Source organism: Arachis duranensis, chromosome 2 (genome assembly GCF_000817695.3).
Source record: "Arachis duranensis cultivar V14167 chromosome 2, aradu.V14167.gnm2.J7QH, whole genome shotgun sequence".
Lineage (NCBI taxonomy): Eukaryota > Viridiplantae > Streptophyta > Magnoliopsida > Fabales > Fabaceae > Arachis > Arachis duranensis.
In genome coordinates, this window is record NC_029773.3 from 5,444,753 (window position 1) to 5,463,473 (window position 18,721).

At 32.7% G+C, this 18,721-nt stretch overlaps 1 protein-coding gene across 11 annotated transcripts; it reads left to right on the top strand.

The window, feature by feature from the left end:
* Positions 1–9,181: 9,181 nt before the first annotated feature.
* On the top strand, positions 9,182–15,803 carry LOC107473103 (protein LATE ELONGATED HYPOCOTYL). 11 transcript variants are annotated; one of them, XM_016092637.3, is made up of 9 exons: positions 9,182–9,457; positions 9,593–9,727; positions 9,870–9,895; positions 10,137–10,340; positions 10,539–10,650; positions 10,861–10,922; positions 13,212–13,433; positions 13,543–15,006; positions 15,096–15,803. In XM_016092637.3, the coding sequence occupies exons 4-9, from the start codon at positions 10,299–10,301 to the stop codon at positions 15,486–15,488; spliced, it is 2,295 nt and encodes a 764-aa protein (XP_015948123.1). In that variant the 5' UTR covers positions 9,182–9,457; positions 9,593–9,727; positions 9,870–9,895; positions 10,137–10,298; the 3' UTR covers positions 15,489–15,803. The 11 variants fall into 11 exon arrangements, with proteins under 11 accessions (XP_015948123.1, XP_052113342.1, XP_015948126.1 ...); XM_016092640.3 differs by having other exon boundaries at positions 9,212–9,457; positions 10,140–10,340; XM_016092638.3 differs by having other exon boundaries at positions 9,212–9,457; positions 9,593–9,722.
* The last annotated feature ends 2,918 nt before the right edge of the window (positions 15,804–18,721 follow it).

The following is an 18,721-nucleotide window of genomic DNA, read 5'->3' on the forward strand; positions in this document are numbered from 1 at the left end:
GGAGCACCTAAATACATGTCAATATATGAATAATAACAGACAAATGATGAACTAAGTTAAAGTTATAAACCAATTAAGCTTGAATTCAAGTATATATATTCTTATGGAACCCGCAGAAACAACCAATTCAAATGCCATCATGGTTGGGAGATTGTATTCGAAGTTATAGTTATCATACTAGCTAATATCAAAGAAGACTAGATAAGAAAAAAATGTAATCCTTAACACAGACATAGTTACTGTCGATGTGTTTGTATGCTTAAATGGTCTTATTCATTAATTAGGAATTATATCTAATAGCAAACTACCATGAAGTTTCCAGCTAGAAATATATGCTTAAATGGTCAATCTTACCGCATTAGCATATGTCTATATGTAAATCTCGAAGCCCTTGGAGATATTAACTCTGTGCCCTTTAACTCTACCCAAGTTGCCAGCTTCAACGACTCCGCTCAATATGTCCGATCTGCATTTGCCTACATTAATATGCGAAACTATAAGGCCTACGCCTTAATCTTTGTTTGTGGAATAAAACTTCAAAATCATGAAAACTACTAAATTCATATATGAGGTTTAAAAGTTACAACCAGAGAATTTAAACCCCCTAAATACTAAATAGATATAGAATATATGACACTTAAGCATTGATGTATGGTCCTAAACTCAATATCAACCAAGATTAGTTTATTATATGTGTTAGATATTTTTGTCATATCCGTTTATAAATAATGAAGAACCGCTTTTTGCCCCATTGTAAAATGGATGCAGAGCAGTCAAGGACTCGCAAAATAGGAATCACTGTCATACATCGACAAGAAAATAACAAAGGTACGATATTAAATGGCTATGAATTTCACTATCCAAAAACTGAATAGTTTACAAGTTCACTTAACTACAAAATTTAAGCCATTCTTAGCAATATACATCAGAATTAGGTATATGTACTTTTTTATGTAGACATTTGTTTTAACAAGGTACAAATTGTAAAAGTATTTCTAATGCGCTTATTAAATAGTACTAATGAAATTATATTTTATAAAAAATTTAACCTGTTTTAAAATAAAACACAATCTGTTAAAGTACATGATAGTATCAATTTTTTGAAAAATAAATATATGCTTAAAAATATTTATTTATGACTCAAAATGATAACATCTGTTATTCAAATTATACTTAAAAATTATAAAACATTATTCGTATACGCGTTTAGTTAATTATTAATTTAATTTGTTAAAGTATACTCTAAAAATTACCATTTAAGAAAATTTATCATTCAAACATATAAGTTGCATTTTTTATTTTTTCTATTGTTTATTTATCCATAACTATTTGTAATTGAACCTAATATATTTTTTAAGATTAATATAACATATTCATGTTTACACAATGAAAAAACCCTATATATCTAACAATAATTTTATTTATAAAACATAAATTTATATTCTATAAATGAGATGCGACATAGAGAATTATAAATAATTATTTCACGTTATAATTACAATTTTTTAATTGAATATTGCTAAATATTTGATAAGTATTTAGATAACTACGTTTCATAAAAATCTGTCTCACAATTTAATTTAACATAAAAAATATATATAATTTTGGGAATATATTTTACTCATGTACGATTATACTTTATTTATTTTACATATTTAACTAGACATGATAACCTTTATTCTTTTATATATATCTCATTAAAATTATTATGGTGTCTAATTCTCTTCAAAAATTAAAAAAACGTTAATGAAAACATTAGACAGCAGGAACATATTATTGTGAATGGTTTTTTAATCTAAGCAATTTTTAATAAAATGCCTTTTATGTATATATTTTTTTTTAAACAAGGCACGAATCGTAAAAGTGATTCTAACGTCGTATTAAAGAATGCTAATAAAAATTGTTTTAAAGGTTACCTTTTAAATATTTTTATTAACCGAATTATATATCAATATATCAAAAAAGTTTAATCACTTAATTTTTTTTTGATATTATGATCGTGCAATTTGTTTCCATTAAAATATATGAATCTCTTTTTTAGATAAACTTTAGATAAATACCATTAAAAATATTAAACACACCAACCGCGAGTAATTCAGACTATACAATAGGATCTATTAATATAAAAAAAGTTTCACTACATTAATTTTGTCTGTTTGACTAAAATGTAAAAAAAAAATTCAGTTTTTAATTATTTACTCTGTACAAACAAAAATAAAACAATCTTATATATTGTATAAATAATTCTGATATACTATAAATAAATACCTTTTAATTTCAGTTTTTACATAAACTTTAGATAAATACCTATAAAGCTATTTATTATAGTCTATATAAGCGATAATAAAACAGTCTTATAAATTGTACAAATAATTATTATATTAAAAACTTTAAATCTTACGAAAGTATAATTCTTAGTATCAACATATAAGTAAAACTAAATTTTTGTAATAGATTAATATTTAGTCCGGGCGTAGCCCGGGTATTCCACTAGTTTTAATAAGAGAGTATCATGCGACACATTTTAGTTATTAAATTAGTTAGTAATATATAAATAGAGTATATAATATAGCTATATTTCAATTTTAGTATTTTAATTTTAATTTTAATTTAATTTAAATATAATTAGAGAATGTTATGTTGTATATTTTGATTGTCAACTTCGTAATTAGTCATTGATAATGATATATAAGAGAAATAGAATGAGTGAAGAAATGAGAGAGATAGAAAAAGGAAGAGAGAAGAGGAGAGATTTCCTTAATTTTGGAGGGAAAGATTTGATTTCAATTGTAACGAGAGAGTGAATATGACACATTTTGGCCTTAAAATTAGAGATATATAATAGATTTTTTTTTTTTGTTCCTATAGTTTTGCAAAATTTTTAGTTAGGTCTCTATTTTTTTAATTGGATTCATGTACCAAATATTTTTTTAATTGAATCTTTACACTTTTTTTTTATTTAAGTTTCTACATCAATTTTTTTTAGTTGGATTTCTTAAAAAAAATTAGTACAAGAATTAGTACAAGAATCTAATTACTATCAAGAGAGTATCTAATTGAAAAAAAAAATATAAGAATCTAATTAAAAAAATATAAAAATTTAATTAAAAATTTTATAAAACTATAAAAACCAATAAAATAATTAAACCTAAATTTTATTAAGAGACACTGAATATAAATGGTTCGATAAAAATATTAGTGTGTATCAAACTAAAAGAGTGCGGTTTTGATTACGATATCACCTCAGAAAAAGTATACAGCACTAAAAAAAGGAAAAAAAGTTCTTAGTTTTACTTTTTGAAGGCAAATTCCCAATATTATTGTGCCAAACACACAAGGATAGAAAGTGGAACGTCGAAGGTAAAAGCATTTTTTAGAATTTAAAAAAAAAATTCTATCCCTCGTTATATATCTATTGTTTATTATATATTATTAAAATTCAAATTTTACACTTATTAGATTATTATATGAAAGCGTTAGAAATCTTTTATTTTTTTATTTGTCCTATATATAATTAAATTCAATCAATTATAATAAATTAATTATATAAACTAATTATTGAATATTTTATACTTAACTAATTTTGTTTTTATTATTACAATTTTATTATTACACACCTTATAGAAAAAGGCTTACTTGCATCTATAAATAGGTATAGAAGATAAAACTGATTTAACAAGACAAATCCGACCAGTTTTATTAAGGAAGCGACATTTTCAAGATGCTAACCTATTAGTAAGCTTATCAACCACATCATTAAAATCAGCTTTAGTAACTCTGTCATGCTTGATGGGGATACCAAGATATTTTTCGAGAGAACTAGCAAAGCGGATAGAAGAAATACTAGTGAAGAGATTCTTGCGTTGTCTAGAAACATTCATAGAACAGATAGCACAAAATTTGTCAAAATTCACCTTTATACCAGATGCTCTGCAAAAGGTGACCATAGTGTCCAAAACATTAAGCACTTGAGATTTCTTCGCTTTGCAAAAAAGGATAAGGTCGTCTGCAAAAAGGAGATTGGAGATTACAGGACCTCCCCTAGACACAGTCACTGATTTCCATCTACCAACCTCCACTTGCCTAGCAATGAGGCAACTCAACCTCTCCATACAAATAACAAATAAATAAGGAGACATAGGGTCTCCTTGTCTCAAACTCCTCTTTGGCTCCATCCAACCGGTTACCATTCTACATTAGAGAAAGGGAGGAAGACTTTACACATTTTATAATAAGAGAAACAATAGTACTTGAAAAGCCAAACATTAGGAGAGATTGCTTCAAAAACTCCCAGCTCACCATGTCATAAGCCTTTTCTAGGTCAATTTTAAAAGCAAGAACACCTTTCTTTGATTTGGTTTTCTTCATAAGATGGAGAAGTTCCTGGGCTACAATGATATTGTCTGGGACAACCCTTCCAGGAATAAACCCTCCCTACAGAGGGCCAATGATATCTTGTAGAAAAGGTCGTAACCTCTCCACAACCACCTTAGTTATAATCTTGTAGATGACATTACAGAGGCTGATAGGACGAAACTCTTTCATGCGAGACGGGTTATCAACTTTAGGAATCAGCACCACCAAAGTGTCAAATAGAATACTATCCAGATTAAACCCAGCGAAAGCCTTCTTAACAAGTTCCCATACCTCTGTACCAACCACTTCCCAATATTCCTTGAAGAAAAAAGGCTGAAAACCATCGGCACCTGGGGCCTTAAAAGAGTTCATGCCCATAACCACCTTCCTAACCTCTTCTTTAGAAACATCTCTTGTGAGACTTTCAATAACCTCACGAGATAAAGAAGGTAATTCCTGATCCCCCATCACATCAAGGTCTACTTGTTCCACATTGTAAAAAAGATCTCTATAAAATTCAATTACACAGTCTTCGAGTTCTTGCGAATCAGTACTCCATCTTCCATCCTCCAAAAACAACCCCTTGACCTTGTTACGCTTCCTCCGCATAATGGTTTGCATATGAAAGAACTTAGTATTCCTATCTCCAAATCTGACACAGTGCTCTCGGGATTTTTGATACCAAAATAACTCTTCTTGCATAAGCAGATTACTATATTCAGCCTGTAACTCCCTTTCTTCCTGTGTAAGGGATAAAGCATCAACTCTCTCCATTCTCTGTTGGATACTGGTCACACGCCTCTCCAATTCTCTCTTTCTTTTAAAAATATTTCCAAAGACATCTCGGTTAAAGGCCAAAGCATCATCTCTGACCTGAGAAAAGCAACGAATTGGATTGGGTCTACCTTTGTCCCAAGCACCCCTGACCACCGACGAAAAATTTAGGTGATAAGACCAAGCTACTTGAAAATGAAAAGGTTTTACCCTGACTCTTCTATCATTACCTTGACATCGCACCATAATGGGACAGTGGTCAGAATGTTTCCTCGCCAAATTTCATATAGCTTTCCGGAAAACGAAAACACCAAGCATCAGTAGCCACAGCCCTATCCAGCCTCTTCTAGATGAACCGATTACCCTGTATATGTCTAAACCAAGTGTACAAAGATCAATGAGCTCCCAAATCAAGCAAACCACACTCATCTAGGAGAGCTCCAAACCGCTTTGCCCTTCGAGAGACAAAGTTCCCACCTTTAACCTCAGATGAAAGAAGGATCTCATTAAAATTCCCAATAACCAATAAAGGACTTGAATAATTTCTGGAAAAATCTGTCAAAATCCTCCAAGCTTCTTCCCTTATGTTAGGAACGGGACTTGCATAAAGCGCTGCACAAACCCAAGAGAAACCACCATTCGAAAAACTCAATACACACCACTTGCGAACTCACTGCCACGACATTGCAAGATACTCCGGGCCATGCAGAAAGCACCCAAATACCTCCACCATGCCCCTGAGCTTCTTCAATATGAATAGGAGTATAACCTAATCTGTTCCAAAAGACAGCCACCTTTTGGAAATCACAATGAGTCTCTAAAATGATAAAAATATACGGATAAAAATTCTTTACCAATTGTTTCAAATGTACCCGAGCAAGCTTATTTCTAGCTCCTCTCACATTCCAAGCTATAATGTTTGCATAATCCATATTAATATTACTTGGAGTGAGACCCACACCTCAGATTATTTGAGGGTAGTGAGTGGGGTCTCCACTGTAACCACACTGTGCCCATTCACAACTGGAAAATTCTGAAGAGAATTAAGTCTTAATCTCTTTAAATTGCTTCTGAATGGCATTTTAGAAGTCCCCGTGCCTTGCAAATAAGCCCCTGTCCATTCTGAACCAGGTCCTTGCTTGCCACCCGTCACACCTTTAGCAGCGGTAGAACCTGACGAAGCTAATTTAAAGTTCCTCGCTTGTTTTAGCACTTGATTGCCCTTACATATATGTAAAGATGATTCAACCCCATTGATGCCTTTCATAGTAGGTTATCTTTTAGCAATATAATTAGAAGATTTATCCATATAAGCTTTTTTGGACTTATCCTAGTCATGCCTATCCAAAAAGACCTTTTTGTCCTTTGCCTTTCTTTCCACCTTGGTCCACGTTGTATCCCCTGCATGTGCCCCTTCCATTACATGCACTTCCTTATCCTTATTCTTCTCTATTCCAATTGTAGCACTACCGAAAACAAAAGACTTCTCAATATTAGAAGAAAATGGCACCTGATCCATCTTCTCATGATCTTGTTCCTTGTCTTCATTCACCCATGTTTCATCAATGTTCGCCGAAATTGAACTAATTAATTTACAGTCCACACCAACATGCCCATAACAACCATACGTATTGCAGACCAACTCAAGGATTTCATATTCAACATTCAAAACCCTCCCATCCACCTCAACACTACGAGTAATGGGAACACCTAAATCAATCTCCACACAAGCCCTCGCATACTTCCCTCTTGCTGCCATCTTACTTGCTACATCGACTTTTACTGGCTTTCCCACAGCAGCGGTAATCCTCAACATAGCCTTCTCATGGTAGTAACGAATCCCTAAGCCGTAAAAGTGTACCCATACCATGGTGGATCCAAAAACCTCCTCCTCTGAATACTCAGGTGACCATGGCTTTACAGCAAGATAGAATCCAGATATCATCCAAGGACCACTAAGTAATACCCTCTCCCGATCTTCGAAAGCATCAAACTTCACCAGAAAATAACCATTTCCTACGTCCAGAACTTGAAATCCACCCTTCAATCTCCACACCATACCCAGCTTATGTACCATCGCCGTGTAACTCATATGCTTGCCCAAGACTTTGACAACGATCGCTTCCTTATATGGTACAGATAATGCCGCCAGCCCTTCTTTTGGGAAGATGACCCGAGGAGAATGCGAATCCCCATGGTTTCCTTTGATCACCTTGGCTAGCCTCTCTCCATCTAAAGCCTCATTCCAAAGCATAGGAGGCGGAGACTTCTGTTCAGTCACTATGTCGCGGAAGGAAACCTTTTGAAAGCCATGTTCTTCCTAAGAAACCCTAGTACCCTCCTCCTTCTCACCAGATACAACCCCCGACACTCTCCCCCTTAGTTCTACCGTCGGCATTACCAGTTACCTCACTGTGTGTCACCTTCTTCGTAAACCCCCCGCTCACTCCGTCACTCATACCTAAACCCTATAAAATATGAAGTTTTAATAAGTAACAGCATTGATCATATTATTTTGATTTCAAGAATCAATATGGTACCAACAAATAAAAATGTCTCAGGTAAATTTCAACAAAGACAAATCTTCATAAGTATTACTATCGATAAGAAATTGATATGCTTTAAAGATAAATATTATTTTTTACGGTATTTTTCAACTCAACAAACTTTAAAAACAAATACTATTTTTTAAGGTGTTTTTCAACTTGACAGGTTAAGAATTAATCTACCGTGAATTAAAACTCTATTTAATGATATGTTACTAATCAATAGATTGTTACACACAAAAGATGAAATTCGAACCCTAATACTTACTTAAATGAACGAGTGAAAAGCCTGATCAACTAATCAAAAATTACTTGAGACAAATATTAATTATATTTAATATTTTTAACATTAAAATTATTAAACTTTGGTTTTAATTATAATTTTATAAAATATTTATAGTAATAATTATTATATATTTTTTGTTTAATTTTTTAATAAAAAAATTATATATTTTTATGTATTATCTAGTGAAAAAAAAAGAACATACACTAATTTTATTATAAAAACGTGACGTATTAATCCTTTAGAACAAATATATATGAAAAATTAATATGGTAGCTTTCTTCCAAAGGGAAATTATTGGACAAGTCATGAATCTTTTTATTTTCAAAATTAAAAAGAAACTTACTTTTTATCTCATCTGCTATTGTTCAAAAAATAAGAAAAAGAAGTATTTGGCTAATAATTGTCGTAAATGTATTGGTTATGATTCTAGTAATAAGAAGTTCAATAATGTTGATAAATCTTTAAATTTTTTTTGAAGTTTAACTTTGATCTATATTTAATATAGAATATAGTCATTTTTATTGATATAATATTATTTTATTAGATGTATTTATAAAACTGTTTTTTATATAATTTTTTTTCTTACTTTTAAACAAGGGTTTAGTGAAGAATACTTATTCAATATTTCAAACCAGCACTTTTTCAATTTTTTATTTTTTATATATAAATTAGTAAGTCTATTAATTATTTAATTATTAAGAACTCAAGGACAGGAAGAACCGTACAGGTTCGCATCGCATTTTACATTCCAAGCGTGCACGTGTCCACCCCAAGCACCCATCGAACGTGCACCAATAAAAGCACAAACAAACTGCCACGTGTCTGTTTACAAAGTGCACCTCTCCACGCTGGCAGAATACAAGACCACAAACGCCACACGGTAACTTGCTACATCCGGTCAATACCGCCACGTAATCAGTAGACCCCATCGTCACAGCTGGCTACACTTTTACGGACCCGAAGCCTCAGCAACGAAGTTTGTGGATGAGAAAAAGGCTCGAAATTAAATTATTAAACAAAAAAAATAAAGCGAAAAAAATTGGGAAAAAGTGCAAAGGTAAGCATCAGTGAGAAGCGCCAGTAAGTTTTCGCCACGTGTAACGTTCCTATAAGCTGACGCGTTGCAGCCTCAAATAATAACGAAGAAAAAATGGAAATAAAATTAAAAAAAAATAAATCCACAAGAAATTATAGTGGCTGAGATTGCAAGTTGCGGTTAAACACTCTGTTGCAAGCTTCAGCTTCATTTTCAGTTTTTCTGTTTTGCATTTTCTGATACAGTTTCTGTTTTCAGTTGAAGAGAAACCTATCTTTCCTTCTCGGATTTTCGAATTTCGCAAATTTTTTTTTTTGCGATTTTTTTTTGTTTCGTTTTGGACTTTTCCGATCTCCGATTCGTTATAGCCAGAAATGAGTCCTCCGGCGAGTGTCCGGTGACGGCTAGCTCGAGTTGCATGATCGATGTGCTGTTTCGTTGCTATGACTTTTTTAAGAGGTAAATTAATATTCGATTTTCCTTTGTTTTTTGTTTGAGAAATCTTGTGATTAGTTTCTGTTTGGTTACCGAGAAAATTCAAAATTCAATCACCGAACTTCGATTCAAGTTTACCTTTGGATTTGGATGTGGCAGGGTGCTCTCACTTCACTCAACTCAGCTTGTTTCTGTTGAGCTGAATTTCGAGTTGCTTTGGGATTAAGATTTTTTCCAATTTTTTTCTCGGCAACCAAACAGGAGGTGTTGGAAAATTTTGCAGTGGATAGTGAAGTATTCATCTATTATATATTTATAGTGATTTATATGAAGTGAAAGATGGATTATAGATTTTGTTGCTGTTGCCGTGAGTTGAATTTATCGGTTGCTGTACTAATAGTAGTTTCCCTTTCTTGTTTCCGCATTCTTTTGAAAGGTTTTGGCGCTCTCAAGTTCGTTTTGGTGAGGATTCTGATTAAGGAAATTTACTTTTATTCATTGGGAGAAGCGTCTCTCTGTTGCGGTTCATTCTTGAAATTTTGATTAACTGTTGTTTTCCTCTGTTGGTTCTGGTTTGGCTGTGTATTATTATTATTTTTAATTTGAGAACTTGTAATGAATTGAATGAATGGTTTATTGGTGCTGATACATATAGAGAGATGGATCCCTTCCTACTACTGTTCTCGCTTTGTTTCTTTTGCAGCAGAGATAGAGTCATCTTGTCATCATATTCTCATTAGTTTCACTACCACCACGGCTTTACTATTCACTGTGTTGTTTCGTCTCACCAATAATGGAAGGAGGTTTTCCTATTATCCGCTACTCGTCAGGGAGGATCTGAAGCAGCGCTAGCTGCTCACGTCCTATGATGGACGCGTACTCCTCTGGAGAGGAAGTGGTTATTAAGGTTAGGTTATTGATTGATTGATAGATTTCTTTGTTAAAGAGGAATGATAAAGATATTGAATGTTAGTATTTTAGAAGTGACTTTAATTCTCAAATCATGGTTGGAACAGAAGTGGGGAAAAAACTGTGTTTTTCTGTTAGGCCTAATGAGGGGAACTGTAAATCAAACACACCCTGAGTAGTTTACTGGCAATTGCAGACTAGGAAACCTTATACAATCACCAAGCAAAGAGAACGATGGACAGAGGAGGAGCATAACCGATTTCTAGAAGCTTTGAAGCTCCATGGGCGGGCATGGCAGCGAATAGAAGGTAAGAGTGTGTGTTTATGTCAATACTCAGATGTTTTCTCTTGTTCATTTATTCAGATTCATATGCAGATATGAGATATGTATCTATGAGCTACCATATCAGAAAATGACATGAATTATATCTATATTTGATTAACTCTAATTTTGGATTCTCCTTTTTTGGTTTCTCCCATGGCCTGCCCCCTTTTGCTGCTTTATTTCTGCTGTGCAGAGCATATTGGAACAAAAACTGCCGTGCAGATCAGGAGCCATGCGCAGAAGTTCTTTACAAAGGTTGATGGGCACCTTCTCACCTTGGCTTAAAATATTTTATTACTTTATTTGAATTTATGTTTTATTTGAGATGTTGATTTATCTATGAGTTTTGATTTGCTTTAATCAATAAAAATTCTCTTGCAGAGTTCATGATAGTTCTGTATCTGAACTGGTACACTGCAAACTAAATTAGGATCTCATAGTAGTTTCTAACTAAATTCTCTCTGGTTATAATATACTCAATGCGCTGGAAACCATAGTGCTTATTCAATAATAAAACTTGTATTATATTTCTTGAAAACATTGGTAGCATCTGTCAAAGGGCTTACTGGGTTGATTTTAAATGATGAGACTTTAAGTGACAACAATGGACAAATTAAATTGGTCATTGGTTCATGAAAGAAGAATTATTTACGCAGCAGATATAAGCCTGCTTATGATAAAGAAATGTGTGTTATTTTTAACTTGGAATATTTTTCTTCAAATCCATATCTCAAACTCTCAGGTCGAACAGAACCGCTCAAACTCAATGAACTAATCCAAGACTACATGTGTTATGCAAGTGACTGCTTTGCATAGGAGATGATAGTAAAACTTTCATCTCAATTCCATGTAAACTTATTTCTTTATCAGGATGAAACTCCCTAAGTGAATATTTTTAGTAACTATGAATGAATGTCCAAGCTCCTGTCAAAAAGAAAAAGAGATCCAAAGCTGGTGTTCCTGGTAAAATGGAAAGTATGACAGTGAACCATGTCTAGTTGAGCTGCTTGGTTGCTTTGATACAGTAGAGTCTGGTAGTTTTCTTTTTCTGGAGTTCATTGTATCTGCTATTTTCTAGAAATAGAAATATGAAGCTCAGCGCTTGGATGCATGAGCAGTGTGAGAATTTGGAAGCTGCCAGCTTCCACAATGTGGTGGTGATTAGTGAGAGAACAATTGATTTCTATGAGTACAGATAGTGAATGTTTGGAAAATAAATTATATGTCAATAACAATAACAAGTAGTTTACTCAAGAATTGCAGAATGCAGAAAGATTGAAAGCATTCAAGTACGCAATTTTACCTCTTCTTGAAAAGAGTGCCAAAAGAGCCAAAGATACTAGAGTTCTGCTCCGTTCCATGCTTCATAATGATTGATCCTCACGCAAATATATTTGGAGAACTCAAATGTATGTATCTTGGTAGTGAGTTCTGTAAGTTAAATGGAAATGCTTATTGTTAGTTCAAAACTCGACAGTACATAGGTAAATGGTCTCTCTGTATCCTCTCTTTTTGGAAAAAGTATTTGCTCAGATCAATGAGGGGGATGGTTTGGCTATGATTATTTGGCCAAACCATCCCCCTTTTTTCATTTATTATGATGGCATATAGTCATATACGCTATCTTTTTTGCTCCAAGACTAGGATATTTACCGTCTTCGCGCACGGTGACTAATCCCGCATTGGCTTTTAGGCACCTCAATGGATGGGATAACTAGCCTGGAGTGTTAAAACATTTCCATGCCCAAAGTAAGAATTGAACTCCAAACAGTTGGTTAGGGAGGATGAATCCCTTTTGATCAATCACACTTCCCGGATACATGTATGATATTTTAATGCATAGAATAAATGGAATCCTTTACAGAAGATGCCCTATCTAACATGGAATTCAAACAGATCTTGATATCAAACTTGCCCAGTAGAAATTCTTGCATTGAGCAGAACTTGAGAACTGAAATTGGAGGGCATGGTTAATCTGATCACCTTACTTGTTGGATCCAAGTAAATAGTTTATGCTAATGGCTAGAATCATCAATGTCTTTGATGTTGATCCATATCAGAATCTGTGCCGTGGTTGTGCACATGTTAAGAGTTGAATGCTGTAAATTTGTGTTAAATGTTGATTGACAATTTTTGTTTCATAGAACTACTGCCATCATTGCAATTTCTGTCTTTGTTACCTAATGCCAATATCTTCCTACATCTTTCTAGTCTAGAATCAATAATAAAAGTTATACAAGCTTTTTATTAAACCATAACCAGTTCCAATTCCAAAAATCCATATAAATAATCGTTGGTAATTTTCCCCCATTGAATTAGTGAGTATTTCTGGATGTTTTCTTTTGTTAGCTTTCATGAAAGCAGTACTTGATTTACCATGTATATAGTTGATTCTGCTTTATAATTGAATACAACTGAAAATATCTGCTTTTGAGATATTAATATTTTCCAAAAAGTGCTTTGGAAATTCTACGTACAAGAACCAAGTAAATGCCCTAGTATGACTTCACTTGCTGAGAATACCGTTAACATTTTCTTTTTCAGTTGGAGAAAGAGGCCCAGGCAAAGGGTGTTCCAATTGGACAAGCTCTTGACATAGAAATCCCCCCTCCACGACCCAAAAGAAAACCGAGCAATCCTTATCCTCGGAAGACCAGTGCTGGTGCCGCATCATTGCATAGTGGAGCAAAGGATGGAAAACTCAGTTCTCTTGAATCTTCACATGCTAAACAAGCACTGGACTTGGAAAAGGAACCTGTTCCAGAGGTAAATATTTAGTTCCTGTTTTATATATTCCACTATTCACAGAGTTTATTTATTCACTTATTTTCAGTTTTGTCAATTAGTGAAATAATCCTGTTCCTTGTTTTAATAGAAACATAATGGAGACAAAGTGTCACATGTAAAAGAAAATAAGGATGAGAACTGCTCTAAAGTATTTGCTCTTCTCCAGGAGTTACCATGTTCTTCGGTTTCTTCAGCAAACAAGAGTTCAATATCGTGGTCAGTGCCACTGCAAAATTCATGCGGCTTAAGGGAGATTATACCTTCAGTGAAAGAGGTAATAGCGAAAGATGGAACAAATAAATCTTTTGTTACTATTGAACTTGAAAATCGGAAGTTGGAGATAGATGATGGGAAGCAGACTAATGGAAACTCCAGTTTGGAGAATTCTGATACAGTGAAATTGGTTCAAAATGAAAAAACAGATGGTCTTAACTGTGAACTAACCATAGATGGGATACAAGGCAATCAGAATTATCCGAGACATGTTACTGTGCACGTTGTTGATGGGAAACTCGGAACAAGTACTGCAAATCCATCCCAAGATATGGTGTTTCAAGATTCTATGTTTCAGCCACTAGGAGGGATTAATGGGCAACCTAATCTTTTCACCAATTCAACCGCATCAAACACGAGCGAGAGCCAAAACAACACAGAGAGATCTTCTGTTCATCAATCATTTCTTCCTTACCCTCCCTTCATACAAAATAATCAAGGCGATTACCAATCATTTCTTCAAATGTCTTCCACATTTTCAAGTCTTATTGTGTCTACCTTGCTGCAAAACCCAGCAGCACATGCTGCCGCAAGTTTTGCAGCTACTTTCTGGCCCTGTGCAAATTCAGAAGCTTCAGCAGATTCTCCTACGTGCTCTCAAGGAGGTTTTCCACCCAGACAGAATGGCTCTCCTCCAAGTGTGGCGGCTATTGCAGCCGCCACTGTAGCTGCTGCAACTGCATGGTGGGCTGCCCATGGACTGCTTCCTCTGTGTGCTCCACTCCATACTGCTTTTGCTTGTCCTCCAACATCAATGCCTGCAGTTCCATCAATCAATACTGGTGAAGCACCAGCACCAGCACCAGCACCGGTACAAGAACCGGCACCAATACCAACATCAGAGACAGAACAAGAGAAGAATAGTCTGCAAAATCCTCCTCAGCAGGACCAGACACTTGATCCTGTATGCTCGGAAGCTCAACAAGCACAACAGTCACCTTCTAAGTCCCCAGTTGATATCTCATCAGATTCTGAGGAGAGTGGAGATGCCAAGTTACATGCTTCGCCGTCCAAGGCTACTGATCAAGAGTTGAACAAAGAAATATCCGAGCACATTGATTCCAACAAAGCAAAAGGTAGAAAACCAGTTGACCGATCCTCATGTGGTTCCAACACAACCTCTAGCAGCGAATTGGAGACTGATGCATTAGAGAAGGATGAGCAAGGGAAGGAAGAGCCTGAAACAGCTGATGCTAACAATTTAGCCATTGACTCTAGTAATCGTCGTAGTAGAAGTGTTAGCAACCTTACTGATTCTTGGAAAGAGGTCTCCGAGGAGGTAACATTGTATCACAGTTTCTTTTCATGAAATTCTTTTAATACAATGCATGCAAACGTTGCTTTTTCTTATGAAACCTTAATTACCAGGGGCGACTGGCCTTTCAGGCTCTCTTTGCCAGAGAGGTGTTGCCACAAAGCTTTTCGCCTCCGCCCGATTTGCTAAACAAGGATCAGGAAATGGACAGCATCAAGGATAACAAGCAAACCACAGATATCAAGGATGAAGGCCAAGACAGCAAGAAATGCAGTTCTATTTTCGAGGGTATTCAGAAAATGATGCCATGTATAGAGAATAATGAGGAAGAGGGACTGCTAACCATAGGACTTGGACAAGGAAAGCTCAAGACTCGTCGAACCGGCTTCAAACCTTACAAAAGATGTTCAATGGAGGCCAAGGAGAACAGGGTTGGAAGCACGGGGAACCAAGGTGAAGAGCAAGGGTCAAAGAGAATACGCTTAGAAGGGGAGGCTTCAACTTGATGAGGTTTGATTATGATCCTATGCATTCTATGCAATAGAACGTAAAAGGCTCTACACCTTTGGTTATTGCATGATCATAATTTCTTAATCCTGCTCAGTTATGGTGTACCTATGTTTGTTTTCTAATTCTGCATCTTCACGAAACTTATCGTGTAGATGTGTGTACCATATTAAATTACTACATGCTTTCTTTACTACCTTGGACAGATGATGATGTTACTGCTGTTAAAATCTCCCCTAAATAGACTTCGACAAGATACATTAAGTATTACTTGAGCATTGATGAACATTAAGTAATTTATGATCCTTCATTCAGCCGTTTTTCTTGATTTTACCTTATAGTTTTCTTGATTCTTTTTTCTTTTTTTTTTTTTTCCAAACTCTGCTTGGAATTGGAATAAATTTTCTGAAACAGGGTATGCTTTTGCGTTGATGTGGTTACCAAATACATATATACATAAAAGTGGTTTTCTTTTGGTTTTAAGTCTGACTTCTTTTTGGAAAGGGTAAGGTTCATAATCCCAATCTTAAATCTTGTTTTCATGGGTTTATAGTCCGTAGATTTTCTTGAAAATAAAAGGAATCCGGTACTAAATAGAGGCACGTAATTAAGTGAAACCAAGTATTGAAACATAGTTCACTTTACTTAGAAATAAGAACTCTAAACAGAAGATAAATATAAATTGTGTAAAGCAAGAAGAGAAAACATATTATAAGAGGAATTTGGTATAATTTGATTATCATTGTGCTAGAAAAAGGTGTGTGTTCATCTTCAAGATAGATGTGCGAAATAAAGTATAAATGAGAATTGAATAGCTTTTTAGTATGTCTTCCTTTCTCATAATTGAAAGAGGTGTGTATATGTTGTTATTGTTTATTTATTTGGAGCAATCCTATTTAAGCTTTGAAGAGCAGATAGGAGGCATGACCTTTTCACCTTATTACAGTAAAACTAAGCGTTCAATCATTTTCTTAACCAAATTTTTAACTAAGTTATCGTTGTGCTTTTTCTCCTAGTACATATATCGGCACGATTACTGTTGCTTCTATTTTTTGTTGTTATTTCTTTTTTTTTTTTCTTTTGTTATTGTCATCATCGTTTTTTTTTATTTTTGGAGGACCACATACTCAAAATATTGATTCACTTAACTAACAAAATATATTCGTATAAAAAATTTATATATTATATGTAAAATTTTGTTATGTGCAAAAACTTTTGTACTATCTTGTAAATATTTACGCGATATATATAAAAATTTCTATACTATATTGATAAGTTTATATTATGTGCAAAAAATTTTATGCTATAGAAATATAAAAAAAATGATAATATATGTGTATTTTCTGTTGGATTTGTGTCAACTTAATTTAGTTAAAAACGCTTGTAAATATAACATTACCGTTTAATAAGTAATTCAATACTTAAAACTCCAATCTAACACAATAATTGATTAAGGAAAAAAAAAAAACATCTGTCTCTGCAGCTAATTATTTATTTACACATATTTATATCGTAAGATGGCTTAATGAACTCTATGTTTCAATAGTTGTTATAAATAATCTAGATTATGATTGTATAAAAGTCAAAAGCAAAATAAAAAACTAAAATAGAAAAATTTATAAACTAAATGTCTATTCTAGCTTAGCTTAACGATTATGGTTTTAGGAATTGATTGATGAATATTTAAATATTGTTAAAAGTTCAAATTTCACTACACCAATATGCCAAATAATTTTAGAGCAACACCAACCTTAGCTTTGTGGCTTATAAGCCTAGGTTTTCACCCTCGGATTCAATTAATTTAGAGAGTAGCTTTAATATGAAACCTTAACCGTGTCTGTTTCAAAATTTAATAATTTCCTTAAGCTACCATCAAACATCCATAAAACATAATGTAATAAGAAAGAAACCACTACTTCACACTTACCTAACATATCAAATGTATAACCATAACAGTTAACACAATGCTTTTTGAAAGAATATATTAAAGAATAGAATTTGAAAAAATACTTAATTTATTTTCTGAAATTACACTCAAGTCTCAATTTAATTCTTAAAATTTTAATTGTTTTAATTTAGTCTCTAAATTTTTTAAATTTTAGTCATGTTAGTTTCTGCGATAATTTCTATCATAGAATCAATTAAAAAATTTAGAGACTAAATTGAGTTAATTAAAATTTTAAAAACTAAATTAAAGTTCAAATATAACTTGAAAGATCAAATATTTTCTAAAAGTTTTACTGTTTTATTCAGTTAAATGTACACAGAGAACATAATATTGTTAGTATTATTCTTTGTTGGAAATTGGATTTCTCAGCACAATCAAAGATGCTGATTTAGCGGACTATACTTTCTTGTAACGCAATTATACGGCACTTATGTTATACTTAATTGGACCAGTTTTCAAGATTCCTTGTACATACGCACGTAGGAGTATCGTTAACACTAAAGAGAGAAGGGAAAAAAATTATTTATTAATTCTAACGATAATTAATAAATATTAAATAAGATAAATTTTAATTATTTTTTAAATATTTTTGTAAAAATTAAAGAAAATCAATGTTATGCTTTTAAAATTTTAGATTTTTTGAAGTAAATAAATTGATAAAATAATAAAATAAGAGATTAATTATTATTGAATTTGTAATTTTTATTATATGTGAATTTTATTATCTTAATTTATGAATAATTAATTTTTTATTTTATTATTTTACTAACTTTCTTTAAAAAATTTTAATTTTTTATTAACAATATCTTATTAATTAAGTGACTAATAATGAATTTTTTTAAGAAATTCAAGTTCAATATGGTTAATACTTTAGCAGATCCTAAATTAATCAATTCCAACGTCAATTATTCATGGGTTAAACATGTAATTTTCAAAATCTAAATTTTAAATAAAAACTAATGGTGTGAAATGATAATATGTCAAATTTTAAAAATATATTTAATGACTGATTCTTTTATATACATCGAAAATTATATACTCTAACATTTCCTCATACATTTTCCAAAAGTGCCATAGCTAGCTAGCTAGTAGTTATTAAGGTTTAATTTGAATAAATAGTTTAATTAATTTTTTTTAAAATAGGTTAAATATATATAAATATTTATATTAAAAATAATTTATAAATAAATTATTTTATATTTAATTTTTTAATCATAAAAATATTTATTTTAAAAAAAATATGATAAAAAAATTTTATTATAAAAAAAGTCATTTTTTGTTTTT

What these genes read in the sequence shown, in the direction of transcription:
- LOC107473103 (XM_016092637.3), top strand. Translation starts at nt 10,299, where the DNA reads ATGATGGACGCGTACTCCTCTGGAGAGGAAGTGGTTATTAAG. An exon ending in GAGAGGAAGTGGTTATTAAG is followed by an intron (nt 10,341 to 10,538) that starts GTTAGGTTATTG and finishes TGGCAATTGCAG; the next exon opens with ACTAGGAAACCTTATACAAT. An exon ending in GGCATGGCAGCGAATAGAAG is followed by an intron (nt 10,651 to 10,860) that starts GTAAGAGTGTGT and finishes TCTGCTGTGCAG; the next exon opens with AGCATATTGGAACAAAAACT.